At 41.0% G+C, this 17,240-nt stretch overlaps 1 protein-coding gene across 1 annotated transcript; it reads left to right on the plus strand.

Annotated features, from left to right (window-relative positions):
• The first annotated feature begins 9,798 nt into the window (after positions 1 to 9,798).
• Positions 9,799 to 10,519, plus strand: LOC123837815 (TP53-regulated inhibitor of apoptosis 1-like). Its single transcript, XM_045867026.3, has one exon. The coding sequence runs from the start codon at positions 9,799 to 9,801 to the stop codon at positions 10,027 to 10,029; it is 231 nt and encodes a 76-aa protein (XP_045722982.1). The 3' UTR covers positions 10,030 to 10,519.
• The last annotated feature ends 6,721 nt before the right edge of the window (positions 10,520 to 17,240 follow it).

The following is a 17,240-nucleotide window of genomic DNA, read 5'->3' on the forward strand; positions in this document are numbered from 1 at the left end:
TCCATAACTGAAGCCATCTTCCTAAAATTAGCAAAGCATTCCTTTTGCCACAAAACAACAGTCCCTTAAAAAAAAAAAAAGGCTATTTCCTTTTTGGATAGGGATTTGTGTGAGAGGATCGGACAGGGGAAAAAATGAGCTTTCATCCAGCTTCAGCAGTAGCTTCCCCATTTGTCCAGACTTGGCCTGCTCTTGGGATTATATGACATTCATTCAGGCAAGGTCTGCTCAGAGACAGAAACTGAGATCAGATGAAGCCTGATGCTTTAATTCTGTTACTCTCAAGCTTGAGTGGTCCAGCACAGTCTCCTGGGAGGTTTGTTAAAACACAGACTGCTGGGTCCCAACCCCAGAATTTCTGGTCAGAAGGTCTAGGGTGCCTGAGAAATTGCATTCCTAACAAGTCCCCAGGTGATGTTGATGTTGCTGGTCCAGGGACCGTACTTGGGGACCACAGCTCTGAGTTAACAGTTTTCAGTTCCCAGCAAAGTTTTGAGAGAAGAATCCACTGTGGCCAGAACCATTGTAACTGGTGGTTGACTTCCAGTTTCCTCATGTTGGAAGGCATAGCTGCAAAATCTGGGTGTTTGCTTTCCATCCTCCTGTGGCCCTCTCAGCCCAGGCAGGGTGCTCTTGGGTCGCTCTCTGGCTGGTCTCCTGTGTCCCTGTTTCTGTTATGTTTCATGGGAGGCTCAGATCTTTTATTTCCTCTTAAGAGGCTGTGTGAGAATTGTTGGGAAAACAACGCAGTGTTTGGTATCAGGTGAACTTGTGTATGAAACCAGGCTCCTTTGTTTGCTGGATATGTGATCCCGAGCAAGTGAAATAACTTCCCTGAGTCCGTTTACTTGTCATCAAATATGAATAATAATAATACTCTATTGTAGTGGTCTACATACCTGGCTAAGTTCCCTCTCCTCTCCCAAATCTATTGGTAAATAACATCTCTACCCAACCAGTTGTCCAAAGACCCCTAGGAGCCATTTTGGCACCTCTCTCTCTCTTTCTCACTTCCTATATCCAACCAACCACCATGTCCTGTCCACTCTACTTTCAAAATGTACCTTGGTCCTGAATACTCCTCTCCATTTCCCTTGTCCCCACCACCCCCCACCATGCCCACCAAGCTATCATGAATACAAACTTGACCACAAAAAATAATTTTTGATATATCTTATCAGTTCCCAGTTCATGTAGGCTAAAATATAAAGTCCATAGCATGGGCTACAAAAGGCCGACAAAGTCTTCTGGCCCTGCTGATTACTAGATGAGCACCTATTTCATGTTACTTTGACTCTCTGAGGTGCACCCAGCAGAGCTGGTCTTGGGATCCTTGAATATGTCAAGTACTTTCCTGCCTCGGGGACTTTCTACAAATTTTGAAGGACATTTCTTGACACAGGGACATATTAAAATATGAAAAGAATATGGGACTCATATGTCCACTCCACGTACATGGAAATAGAGAAGACTAGATGGAAATAATCAAAAATATTTACAACAGTTATCTCTTGGTGATAAAGTCCATTTTTATATAATTTCATTACAATTTTGTTTCCATATTTTTATAATAAATTGGTTTACTGTTATTCTCTCTTTATATATATATATAATAAAAATGTAAAAAGAAATGGTGAAGATTTAAATTTACTTTTTAGAAAACTTGGCTTTGATGAGAAAAGCCGTGGCTTATGTTTCTTAGGACAAGAAATGGTGAAGTGAGAAGATTGATTCTGAGCTGGAGGTCTGAGGTGGTGGTTCTAAAATCTGATTATGACTTCTCTCCTCAGTTCAATATTAAAGTTGAATAAGCTGGACCCATCACCTTTTTAGCAGAAGGCTGTAAGTGCAAATAGTGATATAACCTCTTATTCAGCCTCTCAAAGACAAGTGAAATCCAAGCATCAGTCTCAGCTGATGAAGTAAACTCACCTGCTCCTTTACCTTTTGTACATTTCCTTCTCTCCTCCCATCCCTGCTTGTCCCCTGCCTTCTCCCTCCCTGTCCGTCTTTCTTTGTCTCCCTTCTTTCCCCTCATCTCTTTCTACATATCCCTCACCTCCCTTTCTTTTCTTCTTGCAACAAACACTTGATGACTGCCTTTCACGAGCCAGAAGAGAGACAAGATCATCCTCCCAGTAATTCAGCCTCCCAGTACACAGAGAACGATATCAACAGACTTGTTAAAATATCCTATTTTACTTAATATTTTATACTTTTATCCTCTGTCTCCTTCCAGAGAAGATTTTAGTCCTGGATGCATTAAATACACCAGGGGCAGGTAAATATCACTGTGTCTCCTGAGAACAACATATTTGCTGAATACATTTATTTTGTCTGTAGTTAGAGAGTAAAATAAGCTGCTTTAAGTTTAATTTCATTTATGATCCCTGATGGCTTACCATCATTCATAAATAAAAAAGAAGGTATAAAATTAGTAGTAGAAGTAAAAGAGGAAGGAGGGGAAGAAGGAAGGAATTCGTAGCAAGGAAATAATAAGGATCCACTGCTGAAATTGACAAAGTATGTTACAAAAAGACCTTTCCCTTGTTATGACTGACTACAAACTCAGCTCCAATTTTTTAGTGGCCAATAAAGGGGGAAGGAGGTTAATAAAGACAGTTACATGATTCATCAAACATGTGAGATAAAAACTGACCTGTTTTTCAGCGGTAGAACTATGCTTAGTGTGGAAAGGAGAAAGAACCCCAACTCTGGATGTAATGAACGAGGTCATCCACAGCAACCTGACAGAGGACATGATGTTAAATTCTGTAGGCCTGTCACTTCCTCAGTGTGGGCTGATGCCAGCACAGCTAAGGCCCTCATGTGGTACAGCTCAGGTCCCCAACATCCTGCTAATCTGGCTTCATTTGTGACAGATTTCAGAACTGGAAGAACAAACAGTGTTGAAATCTGTCTCTTAGGGGATTTCTATTGCCTTAAGGCCTGATATATGTATTTATTTTTTCATTCGATAACACTTACTGGGTACGGAACACACACCAGATATTGTGCTACATGCCGTAGCCACTGAATCAGTTCTTGGTGGTGAGCAACATGGACTTAGTTAGCCATGACTTATCCACAAAAGAGAGTAAGGTCATTTGAGGCATCCTTTCATCTATACATCGAACCTTCCATTCAATCATTTGTTCTCACTGCAAGTAGTTATTGAGATCCTGCTGTATGTCGGGCACTGTGCTAAGTGCTAGGGTCAGAAAGATGAACAAGACAGGTTCCTGCCTTCAAAGAGCCATTGCCTAATGAGGGAGAAAGATCCTGTTAAGCCTGGTGCTATAGTGAGACTAGGTACCAAGTACTATGCGTGCTCAGAGATGAAAAAATGGACACAGAAGTGATTTTTTCCAGGAATGAAGCCCCAGAGAAAGGACTTCTGTGACTGGTAACTTGCATTAGGTAGAGTAGGACGGTGGTGAAGGCAGGGATGAAGTGAACAAGAGTATAGAAAGGAGTGAGGGCAGCTTAGAATGCAGGAATTAGCAGCTGAGCCCTGGAGATGGGTGAATTTGGGCTTGAGAATGGCTCTGCCATTCAGGAGATTTGGATACGGGGCCTGAGTGGGATCCAATGTAACCGTATGGAGCCCTGAGGGTCAGGAGAGGTAATGTTTGTGCAGTACTTAACACAACACCCAATTCAAAGTACCCACTCAGTACTCTCTACCTGTGTTGTCATTTGGTCCTATCTGCTTTGTAGGAATGTATTGTTTAAATATCACATGGGATTTGGATACTTGATGCTTGAGCAGAGGCCATGAGGACAGAAATCGACTTGATTTTAGAAGTACTAGAGTCGAGGTGATGAAAGGTCAATAAAGTGGGGATTGTGGCCAGAGGGTCACCTGGCCTTTCTGCATCCTCAGACCCAGCACATCCTCTGGCAATGAGAGCCAAGTGCTCTCTTCTGTCTAGAGTGTTGGGAGCCTGTCTTTCTCAGAACAGAGCTTTTGTGCAGTGTGGGTGGTCTACTATCCTAGGACTTATTTTCAAATGCAGCCTCATCAATCTACTTTGGTGGTTTGTATCTCAAATATTGATCTCCTTGGGGAAAATGAGTCAGCTCAGTGTAAATTTTTTTTGTAACCTTTGACCATGATGAATTTTAAAGAATGCTACTCTCTTTACCAAGCTTTCTGAATTGAGAAAATAGATCATCTATGTATATGTAATAGTAATAATAATAATAATAATAACTATTATTAATATTAATTATATAAGGTATAATTAATATAATATTAAGAATATATGATATTATATATTACATATAATACAGTAATAATAATATCTAACTTCTTGGGCACCTATTCTGTGCCGGGAACTTTTTTTTTTTAATTTATTTGAGAGAGAGCGAGAGAGAGATCATGAGCAGGGGGGAGGAGTAGAGGGAGAGGCAGACTCCCTGCTGAGCAGGGAGCCTGATGCGGGACTCGATCCCAGGACCCTGGGATCATGACCTGAGCCGAAGGCAGACGCTTAACGACTGAGCCACCCAGGTGCCCATGTGCCGGGAACTTTTATATATTATTCAATTAATTCTTGCAGTATCTCTCTAAAGGGGATTTTTTGGAGGCACAGACTGAGGTGCAAGAGTGCTAAGTCACTTGCTCAAGGTCACACTTCGGGCTGGGATTAAATTTAGACAGTCTGACTGGTGGCTAGCTCTTAATTGTTAGGCCTTGGTGTATCTCTGTCTGCACCTACATATGTGTATCTATCTGTATCTATATTTGTATATAGATAGATAGATCTGTATCCACCTGTCTAGAATTAAATGAATGTTTGTAAAGCTCACTACAGTGCCTACTACATGGAGGGGCTCCACAAGGGGCAGCTGTTATCAGCAGTAGTCTATGTAGTTATGTCTGTGAATGTGTTTATTTCCTGGCCACAGGCTCTGTAAAACGGTGGTGAGGGCAACAGACTCCAGGGTTGGAGCTGCCTGAGCTCAAATCCCACCTCCACCACTGATTATATATGTGATCTCGAGTGAATTCCCTCTGTGCCCTCATGTGTAAAATGGACAGAATACTTACCTGTGGCTATTGCAATGATTAAACGAAGACAACGTTCACACTCATGTAAGTGTGTGCCACTATTACTATATAATTGGTGGAACCCAAATGTGGGAACCAAGCCTCTCCAAGGGGGTCAAGCTCCTTCAGTGACCAAAGGAACTCAGTGCCCACTGGAACTGGGGCATAAACTTGTCGATTTTGGTGGGTCTCACACATGTTCTGGCTCACATTGAGAAATGAGGGTAAGTCATTTCAATGTGGGCCCTTCCCCCCCCACACCCCATGGGAAAGAGAAGTGTCAGGCCAGCCGTGCAGGTCACTGGGTACAGATGCCCCCAGCCTTTGAAGACCTGAGACGATGGGAATTGAAAGGACAGGCGCCCCACTGGGCAACGGTTCAGCTAAAAGTTCACATTGCTGCACATTTGAGAACTTCCTGACCAGCCGCCCTAGTGTCAAAGGGATCTGAACCTCTCCTTGTCTCCAGCCCTGACATGGAATCGTGAGCGAATGCTTGCGTTCACAGGACAGCGCAAGGCATCAATGGGCTGATTATGTCAAGACATCTGAAGACAAAGCAAAATGAACTTCAAAAGACTTAGGAAGGCCTGGAATCCCCTTTCAGAAGTCAGCAAGTTCAGTTGTTGCTAAAATTCCCATATTGGGCTCACATTTTGTCTTTGAAATTACAGCTCAGATGGCAAGTAAAATTCTTTACTGTATTTACACTTCTGATGAAACAGTTTCACCCTTGACTCTTGTTTAAAAAGATATTTATCTTTTTCGTGGAGAAGGCTTCCTTTTTGAATGCCGTTTCTACATTTATACTATAGCATTCACGTTGCTTTCATAAATATGTGCATGTGCATATTTATATACATAAATGGATTTATGTATTTTTAAATGTACGTATTTATAAATTTAAATTTATATACATAAATTCCTCTTAAATGGAAAGAAGGGGTGGGGGCTGGAGACCTTAATACATCTTTTTTATTATTATTATATAGAGGATTGCATGTTCTTTGGACTTTGAAAAGGAAATACTTTCCAGCTATTTGGCTTGGCAAGTCTAGAAAAAAAGGCACACAGGATCTAATGAAAGGATTTTTTAAGGAAGGAAAGGATTTCGTGAAATGGATTTTAATAAAGGCACTTAGGAAATATAACTCAATCTAAAATATATTCTTAAGAATATACTTCCTGCCTATTTATTCTTTTTAAAAAAATGTGTAGTGCATTCCATTTTTACACATAGATATATACAATTTCCTGGTTGGGGAATGATAGCAAGAGGCTGTTCTGAAGTCAAGCAGGTTTATTATAAAATAAAACACAGATACAGTAAATCCATTTTTTTCTTTTTATTCTTTTTATTTTGCACTATAAACAACGACGACAACAATAACCAGGAACATACTGCTCTTCTTCACTTTCGTATGGATTTCCGGAAATTATTGCCTTCTCTCCTGGAGAAATAACCCAAATGAAAAAGAAGTAGCACATTACAAAATCTGCAAATCCCAGAAGCCCACAGCTTGAAGACAAACATATAGCTTAGTGGATTATAAGGCTAACACTCACTTAGACCAAGAAATAGAAATTTCCCAGATATTCCAGAAGCCCTTCACATGTGTTCCATTCCTCTCTCCAAAAAGAACCACTATCTTGACTTTTGGAGTAATCACTTGCCTGTTTCTTTATGATTTTGTTACCCACGTGTACATTCTTAGCACTGCAGTTTATTCTTACTCACTCTTAAAAATTTGGTAAGTTTAAAATTTTCTTTTGATCTCCTGGCTTTCCTTCCATCCCTTGCTTTTGCTTACAATTTATCTGTTGAAGATCTTTGGTGTTTTGTCCTATGGAATTTCCTACTTGTCTGGATTTTGCTGATTGGGTACTTATGGTGCTGTTCAACATGTTTCTCTGTCCTCTCTGTAATCTGCAAATCAGAAGCTGGATCCAGAGCCCAATAAAACTTTGACTCAGTCATTTTGGCAAGACCACAGGAAGTGGCATGTTATTTCATTAGATAGCATATGTCTGGTTGTCTCTTTTTCTATTATGTCAACAGCCATTGAGGCTCATTGCCTAGATCTATTAATTTGGTGGAGATTGAGAAATGGTGACATTCTAACTCAACATCTCATTTTACTTTATAGCTGGAATAATTTATAAGAAGACACTGCCCTACTCTATTATTTGGTTCCACAGTTGTATGGTTTATATATAAAAGTCAGGAAAAAATGCTTGATTTTTTTCTCTTTACCTATTTTTAACATAATGAATTGGTTCTTTGTGATCCTCAAAAGGGACTAATTTGATTTTTTAGAAAATATATAATTATGACTCATGAATTTAAACAAATTTAACAGCTTTAAATACATTACATTTCTTATCTTTATTCAAACTTACATTGTCCCATTTTTGGCCACCAGAAATTTCTTAACATTGGCAGCTGAGTCCTTTTGACATGACCTGATTAGTCTTTGACAGCATCTTTTCTATTTGGTGGGACATAATGTCCTAGGTTCATCTTGCATAGTTCCTATCCCAAACTTGGAATTAGCTATTTCTCCAAGAAACTGTGGTTTCTTGTAGTAGGAAATTATATTTGAAGATCACAATCTGGGCACTCCAGATGCTTATTGCAGCTAGATTAGTCATGTTTCTAGGTATTTTTGGTGGGCTTATATTTAAATATAAAATAGCTTGTAAATTCATAATAGTGTTTCCAATCCAAATTCAGAGTTGCAGGATTTTTACTTAATTTCTTCCATATCATATATGTATCTCCTTTCTTCAATACCAAGAGCCTTGGTCCTCAAGGACATAGTGAATGTGAGGATGAAAATATTCCATCGTTATTCATTTTCTTTATCCCACATAACATAATTACACACACAGTAGTCAGGATAACAATACTAATACTGTCACTACCAATTATAATTACTAAAAGCAGTTTTTTTTTAATTGAAGCTTCATTTTCATTTAGGGTATAGAAAGCTATAAGAGAACATCACTCACACCCTTACAACAACAAAAAGCCATATAACCTACAAAGTCCTATTTTAGTCCAATAGAGATCTGACATCTCAACACAAGCAGATAAACTGAACTTCTAAGATTAATAAACCCCTCTCAGAAGATATGAGACACACAAAATCTTTTACCTCTGGCAGAATGTGGGAGGAAGAAGTAGTAGCCCTAAAAGTGGGTAAGAGCAACTAAAATTGTAACAACTTCTTAAATGTCAAGTGAGGGATAACATGACAATGTAGGAGTCTCAGACATAGGAGAGTCCTCTATGTACTCAATAGCTCTTTCCATTGGTCTTTGCTGAATGCTTATGAGAAAGATCAGGGACAGGAAAGGCGAACTGAGAGTAAGATCTCATTCTTCCACAGTGAGGATGAGTGGGCTCTGTCAAAGTCTGAAGGTGGAGCAGGACTGCTTGGGGTAGCCTGTCCATACCCTGGGCCCTGATCAGTGGCCACTATGAGACAAGGGGAAAACTCTCCCCTACTTCAAAGCAAAGGCTGGCTGCAAAAGGGCAAGGGGTGGAAAACAAGTCTTCATTGGCAGCACTGAAATTAGGAAAACCCTCTGCTGCTAGAAAAAGGAGAAGAAAACTCACTTATACCCAGGATCCTGAATTGATGCAAAGCAGAGTTCTGCTGCCACTGGGGGTGGACAGGAAAATCACTCTCATCCAAGAACTTCTACCATTGCAAGGCAGAATCTGAATGCGACATGGAGGGGTGGGAGTTGCAGGAATGTTGAGAAAGGCAAACTTAAAAAAAAAAAAAAACCCACTTTTTAAGACCATTTACACTTAGTGTAAATGTAAACATAATTGAATTTAAACTTACCACTTAACGTATGTTATTCTGCTTTATTCTGCTGTAAAATGTGGCCCAAACATCTGAGGGTAATCTATATTTTTCCTTGATAAGTTAATAGCTATTTTTACCTGGATGCCTAAGGAATTTTTATCTTTTTCTTTTAAATGTAGTAATATTTCTTGTTATTTCTCAGTATATATTAACATCTTCAGGTACACAATATGCTCTTTCAATATGAAATTTCAAATGTTATTTAATTTCAGGAAACTTTTCTTTAATTACATTTTTGGAATTTGTTCTGTTCCCTTGTTTTGGTTTTCTTCCTAAACTCTGGTTATTCACATATTGGAGCGTCTTTACTATCTTCAATATTTGTCATGTTATGTTGACTACTTCAAGCTCTTTTTTGTTTATTTTTTATTTTAAAAATGTTTCTCCTTTCATCTATTATTTTTCCTGAAGCATTTGTTGTGTTTATTTCTTTTGTGCTCCTTACAGTCCAGGCTTCTTTTCTAAAATAATTTGTTCTTATTTTGAGTTACTTCTTCAGTTCTACTTCTGTTTTTTTCTAATTGTGATTTATTTTGTTCTTCATCTCTCATATCATTTTCTTAATGTCTTCTACTCATTTTGAAATAATAGATTGCAGTTTTAATCTATTTTATGGACATGTCTTTCTGGCATGTTTTCATTTTCCATTTTACATATGGCTTAGTCTTATTTTCCTTAAAATAACTTTTCATGGAGCTTGACCGCCATAGTTTTCTACTGCTCAATTTTATGTGAAATTGGTTTCTGCTAATTTTTAGAGGACGGCGGCTTTCCTCGGGTAACATTTTTAACTTCACAGAGATCACTCCTCTGTGGCTTTTAATGTAGTGTTAAAAAGATAAGGGCTTTCTGGCCGCCGCCATGAATAGCGTAGGGGAGGCCAGCACGGACATGAAGCGCGAGTACGATCAGTGCTTCAATCACTGGTTTGCCGAGAAGTTCCTCAAGGGGGACAGCTCCGGAGACCGGAGCACCGACCTCTTCAAGCGCTATCAGCAGTGTGTCCAGAAAGCAATAAAGGAGAAAGAGATTCCCATTGAAGGACTGGAATTCATGGGCCATGGCAAAGAAAAGCCTGAAAGCTCTTCTTGACCTTGACAGTCACCTTGAAAATAGACTCCTCCAATCAGGAAATTGAGGACACTGGATTTCGTCACTTAAGGCTGTGAAAATAGCCATCGATTTGATGAGTTTAGGAGGGAGGAGTTTTCTTTCCTTCTTGATTTCCTCTCACTTGTAAAAGATGATGAACCATCACTCTTTGCTATGAGATGATTTCTCACTTGCTCTGGCATCTTGCAGGAACTCCATGTGCTTAAACTGAATGACTTCTTGGGATTATGGTTGCAGTACTTGGTCTGGGATCAGCTTTAAATATCCTTTGTATGTAAATACTGATAAACTTGTCAGGATGATCAGGGTTGCCTGACCTCTTGAGTTTTGCTGCAAAGGACATTAGGTACATTGTACTAGGGTTATTATTCATGGAAACAATTGGTTACGATCTCTCTTTTCTCTCAGGGAGCTAAGGCTCTGAAAAGGGATCCCAGCACAACAGTCTTAATCAATGCTTGGGAGCACGGTTTTAAGATTGCTGGTGGACTGGGTTGGCCAAGAGGAAGACAGCTTTAAGAGTTCTCTGCCTTAAGAAGAGGTGTCAGATTTCTGATTAAGATGTGAAAGCTTGAAGAATGTTGCAGTACACACCATTTCTGAGCTCATAGTGTAGTTTAGGAATGAAGATCCTTGGAGTAACAATGGAGGAAGATCCTAAATTGCAAAGATTTGCTGTTGCCAGCTTTCAGCCCAAATTAAGCAAGCCAACCTGTATTATCATTAAACTGCCAAAATGCTGCATTTAGTTAAATGGGAGAAGTTTGTTTTATTTGCCTTGTGTACCTATCCTGCCTGTAATGTTTGTAATCATGAAGATGGAATAAATTGTAACATTTAGTTTCAAAAACAAAACAAAACAAAACAAAACAAATATAAGGGCTTTCTTTGTTACATTTCTTGGTTTTCTTTTCCTTCCTCTTCTACTTTTATCTGAACCTTCTCTTTCTCATCACTGTTGTCTGCGACCTGCTCAATTCGATTCCACTCCCAGAATTTTTTCCTCAGTGTGGGGCCGTGTCCTGAAAGGGAGACATGGCTGTCAGTTTCAAGAATTCATAGGCTAGACTGTCCCAGGATTTTCAGTTCTTACTGTGGGACCCCCCACTCACTCCCGTTCCAGTGGGCAAACTCCTACTGGAATGTCTGTTTCAGCTGCTGCTCCCAAGTTACTTCTCTGTGCTTCTCGGTGAAGATCTATTGGCTATTTGGGGTTCTTCCGTTCTTAGGTGCTTCAGCCATCCTCTTGCTTCCTCTACTCTTCCAGCTTAGATGTTGAGACAATACAGATCTTATGGTTCTATTGGCATTTTTCCATCACCCACCAAATTTTCAGGTTTGAGGGTACACATTCTCACCCCATTTTTATAAATGTATCCCATGGGTATTCATTTGTATCTAGCAGCTTTGTGGAAATTTGAGATCTGAAAACTGTATTTCCACTGTTACCAGCTTCTTCTCAGAATCCCTTGCCCATTTATTCTTAAATAGCTGCTGAATAATTCTCTGAGAACCTTTGTCTTTATTGGACATGTATGATTGAACTACGACTTCCTCTTTTTCCAGCTAGTCCATGCTTCTGGGGGAAATCATTCATTCATTGGACATTCCCTGAGTACCTACCTACCTGATTACACTAGGCAGTGGAGATGCAAAATTGAACATGATACAATGAAGTCACAATCTAGGGATATGAGCCATGAAATGATGACTTGCATGAAGGAAGGACCAAAAGAAAGCGTGGGGGGGTGTAGAGTGGGGAGAATGATCATCATAGACCTCTGAGCCTGGCCTTTCTGTGTAGAATAGAAGAGGCTCTTATATTCCTCTTTTACTTATTTGTTTATCATCACCATTATCTTGACCATAATACGGTACAGATGCAGAGGCGTAATCAGCATAAGCTGTGCTTTCATATTCTTTCATTTGATTTTCACAATAACTCTAGGACACACTATAATTATAGGTGAGGAAATAGAGATTCAGGGAGAAGTGACTTGTTCAGGGCCATTCTACTCAGTAAGTGACAAAGTCAGAATCTAAACTTTGATGAGTCTGATTCCAAAGTTCTTTGCTCCATAGCCTGATACCTCTGTTGTTTTTTTAGAGTTAGTTTGAGGATATTTGCAGCAGACTTCAGCCCACAAACACTTTTATAAAGTTCATGATGACAGAAACTAAGGATTGGCTCAACCAACACCCATCTCCATCTCTTTCTCTCTTGCCTGCCTCCACTACAGAGGCTAGAATTAGTAAAAAACCTCACCTTCCCAGTCTCCCTTATAGAGGTGGCCTTGTGACACAACTCTGGCCATGAGATGTAAGTCTGTTTAGTGCTTCTGGGAAATGTCTTACTTTCTTGTTAAAAAGGACACATGTGGCAGGTGGCTGGTATTACCTTCTCATTCTTCACTCTTCAATTGGATGTAGACTTAATGTCTGGTGCCAGGGCAGCCATCTTACAACCATGAGGAAAAGACCAAAAGAATCCAGAGATATGGGCCCTGAACCAAGGTTTCTGCTTGAGAAAATATGAGAACAATGACAAAGTACCCCTCTATATGTTTCGTTTACCATTAGTTGAGTATACTGACGTTAACAGCCAGAAGTGTTCCTGATACACTTGCCTTTGGTAAAAATAAAGACATCATAGACTTTCAAAACTTTCCTTATTTTAAGCAGTAGGAAATGGTTAAAAGCATTTTCTTAACTATGTAAAGTAATTCAAATATAACCGGGGCTAGAGTTCCACTTCTGATGGACTCCCTTTTTTAAAATCCTGCAGTGTTTAACTTTATACTGAGCCTCGCTCAAGGCAGACTAGTGGCTACTGTATTTGAGCAGTCAACATTCATGCAGTTTCTGTTTACTAAGGCATTAGCAGAAACATATACTGAAATATATACCACCACGTAATAGATCCCAGATGTGTTATTATATTTTTAAAGAGAGAAGAAAAGATAGTTGGAGGAATAAGTAACCAAAAAGCATTTTCTGTCAATGTGATCAGACTTGTATGTAATCAGAGTGAAAAAAACAAACAAACTTAGAATGCACGCAGAGGGATTAAGATTTGGTTCACTCTGTTAAATTCAACAAATGATCACCGAGTCTTCCTCAGAGCCAAATTACCTGTGTTACCTCCTCTCAAAAGCCTCTTTCTGCTTGTTATTCCAGTTCTAAAGACAATTAAAGGAAGGTTAATGGACTGCACAGTTCCAGCCACACAGAAGCCGAACTGGGATTCAATCCCAGCCTGCCTTACTTTAAAGTCCACATGATTACTGTTTCAAATAACTCAAAAGCAATTATAATGTCTATAAAGAGAAGAGGGAAAAGCATTATTTTTAAAAAGTAAATGTCATTCTGGGGAAGGGAGAAAGTTTTTCCTGGATGGCTCCAGGAAGTGGACCAGTGACTTTTGGTAAGTGGATATTACCAAAAAGCAGGCTTTGACTGCATAGCATCATCCTGAAAATCTCTATTTCCTGCCAGCTCTGTATCACACAACATGGCAGGTGTGTCTCTAAATGGCGTAAATAAAAATAAGATTCTTATGTATCCTGGAAGGAAAAAAAAAATCTCACGAGGGAGATGGAATGCAGTACATACATACAAAGTGATTACACATGTATATTTGTTGTTAGTTCCCGGTTTGGGGCTGTGTTCTGAAAGATTGAGGTTGTCAGGTAATCCGTTTCTACGTAAACCAGTTAGCAGAAAGAGAGACAAGTGTCCAACCAGAGCCATCCCACTAACCATCCCTCAAACTCTAGAGATAGTGTGGATTCATGAGCCATGAGAACATGCCAAAGGGACAGCCATTACAGGAAGGTAACCTCAGAGCTGTGATCTTTCATGTACCAAACAGTGGCAGATATATACATGCCTCATCCCTTGGACATTTTTCTTTTAGAGATTCCTACGGGACTCTTTGGATTTGGGGTGTGAGTGTTACCCATCCAATGGACTTTGTTCCTGGGTCCCGTAAAAGGACTTGTTGAATATATAGAATAATAGATGTTCTTTGATGGCTATACATTTTAAGGCAAGAGAGTAGCTGCTGGTAAACTCTTTAGGTGCTAGAGTGTGGATAGTGCTTACAATTTAATGCAAGTTGATGCCCTCCTTGTACTCCACACTTGGGACAGCTAGATCCCACAGAGAAGGAACCACGGGAGCTAGAAAGTTACTCATTTTGCTCTCCATTAAATATTTAAAACATCCCACATAGCTGTCAGGAGGCTTGGGGGGCCTTACAGGAGTAGATGGGAGGAGGCTATAAATTGTTTTCACCTGGATGGGCTTGGGCCCAAGGCATCCTAAATTTTCAGCCACGCGGGGATGGAGGAAACTAAGGAAAATTTACTCCATAAATCCAGTGTGGAGTGGGGATACTAACTTACTACAAAAGGCTGACCGCTGGAGGATACTCAGGACTTGCAGATTACTATATAATGATCTTATCCAAACTCTGGGTTGTCAACGTGGATATTGCCCGACAGAAGGGCAATGAAGTTGAAGCAAATCCCTATTCTTTACTCAGGAGTCACAGAGATGGGGCCCAAGATTCTCCACCAGAAATTATACTGAAAGACACTTAGATCATCAAAGCAGAATCCAGCCCTCTGGGAGGAGGACAGTTGGTCAGCAGAGCAGGGCCCTACTGAGGCTGGCTGGAGAAGCTAGAAACTAAGTAGCACAAAAGCTCAGGATTAGCGAGGGTGTTGGGATAGAAGACAACCTCATGGCCTGGGCCCAGCTGGAGACTGGGAGAGCTGAGATGTGAGCATCTGGGCTTCCTCCCAGTGGAGAAGTCTGCAGTCTACTCAGCAACCAGGAGAATTACAGGGTTTCTATGGGAGCTAAGTGGCCATGGTCACACCTCCAAATCATGGAACTGGGAGCATGACTCACTTCCAAACCCCACAAGGTGTGAGATGAAGCCTCGTATTAAAGAACTTGGCTCATGAACCACCTGCTCTGCACACATCCTTCAAGGTTCGTCTCCATCGAATATAATGGGCCTCAGACACCTGTATACATTTCATGATCTCTATTCTGATCAACTTGCTTCAAGCTACCTTACATTCTGCTCTTCCTTCCTTCTGCTTTGCTGACTCATCTCCCTATTGATGCCTCATCTCATCCTGCAGATTGATGCCCGGTGCCACTCACCAGTTTTGATTTTGGCTTCCCTCTTCATTATAGGGTGGACTCTGTCCAGCTGCCCTTCTTTCATTTGGCGCAGGTAAGCCTAGTGATCTTACACCAAAGCACAGAACCCCAGGAGCAGCCACTCTGCTGAGCATGCCTAGGCCCACAGATAAGACCCACACAGGGACTGGGTGGGCTAAAGCCTGCAGGTGAATGACATCCATAAGCCAGCAGCAAGCTACTGGAGGAGAGAGAGGACGAGGTAACAAAGAAAGGGTTGGACCTCTGATATGTTCAGAGGCTCACAATGTTTTCAGCAAATTGCTGATTTTTTTACTTTTCTGAAGGTCCCTGAAGTTAGGGAATGTTGTTGGTATTGGAGTCAGAAGGGGTCAAATAATGAGATTTTTAATAAAGTCATGTAGGGGAAACCATAAAAGACAGTGAATTCCTTCAGGAACTAGCAACAGTAAGACTCTGCCATCACTCCTAGGCAAGGAAGATGTGTTTCCTTGACCGCAGAAACTACAAAGGCTGGGAAGAGAAGGAAACCCTTAGAGGGATATGGCCAGCCCCAGATGAATTGATGGGAGAGGATGCTGGGGGGAAAATGCCTTGCCCTCAGAGAAAACTCTCCCATTTTCTGCTGGTGCCACCCCTTGACCTAATTCAACAGGAAGCCAGGGGGCAAAGAAAGGCCCTTGGTGTCAGCCACTCAGAGCAGGGTGGAGAAAGGGGACAATGGGTCTCCTGCAGGAAGAAGCTGGTGAGCCATGGGCTACAGAGGGGATGGTGCCATCTGTCAGCCTATACCTTTGGTCCCCTAACTGGGGAACTCATCTGAGTAAACAAAGAGAGGGAAATGATTTTGGAACTGTCCATTCACAAAAGATGGGGTCAAAGAAGACTTGTTCCTGCTTCACAAAATACGCTATCACCATCAGGATTGGATATAATTGTGTATATCTCCCCTTCTGGGGCATAAGCCAGGCTCTGGACTAAATTCAAGCGTCCACTTTGAACTTGACACGGTGCCCTAATGGATGTCCTTGGAGTTATTGCCTCTTTAAAGGATCAAGAGCCACATACCCTGGAGACAACTGAGGTATCTGAGTAAGGTAGGTGAATAAAGGAATGACACTAATAATGAACACATATAGCACCTCCTCTGGTTACAAGCACCATGAATGCGTGTCCACGAAGCTGTTCTCCCTCTCTGTCCTACGCAGTAATTCTGAGCTGCTGTGATTGGTAGACCAGACATTGTATTGTCTATGCAATTCCCCAGATAGGTAGTGATTTTCTACCCTCAGGAAATGTTCTGACAGAGAGGGTAGACACACTACTGTTTCATGCTATGCTGTAGGTGATGCAAAGATGTGAAGATGGATGTAGCCAGAGCCTCATGAGATGGGTGGATGAGACTCCTCAAGGATTTTTTGAGCTGGTTCTTGACAGAAGCCTTGGACTTCTGTGACAAGATCATGAGAACCTTGGCTCTGCCCAGGGCTAGATTTTCTGAATGATTTTACTGTGTTCCTGTGAAGGGACAGGGGGGAAGGAGCACTAACAACAGAGCTCATGTGACTATCTGAAGTGACTTGGTGTTCTCCATAATGTCCTCCTTGCTAGAATCCAGTCTGCAGATACTCCATAAAAATGAATAAAATGCACCTTTTTGCTGCATTTCCGGGCCTCAGGAGCTAGATGATAGGTCTTACTTCCTACCAACCACTGGGCGTCTATATGCTCATATGGATCTTGGGAAGGGCCCGTGGGATGATGGCCAATGGCCCAGGGACACAGGGCCTCGATTCAGAAGTCAGTGCTTCTGGTGTGAGAATATTCCGCAGCTCAGCTCCACACAGACAAGCCTGTGACTGGCACACACATGCAGCTTAGGAAGGAAGTCAAGTGGATGCTCTCATGTTCCTCGGGCTGACAGCCAGAGAGACACCATGGTGTGTCTCTCTGCTGGCTGTCTATATGCTCAGCTGATTTTATTTATTTATTTTCCAATCCATTGCCCCCCG

The sequence above is a fragment of the Mirounga angustirostris genome, unplaced genomic scaffold (assembly GCF_029215605.1).
Source record: "Mirounga angustirostris isolate CCGP_5_RB_7025 unplaced genomic scaffold, mMirAng1.0.hap1 SCAF_5, whole genome shotgun sequence".
Taxonomy (NCBI): domain Eukaryota; kingdom Metazoa; phylum Chordata; class Mammalia; order Carnivora; family Phocidae; genus Mirounga; species Mirounga angustirostris.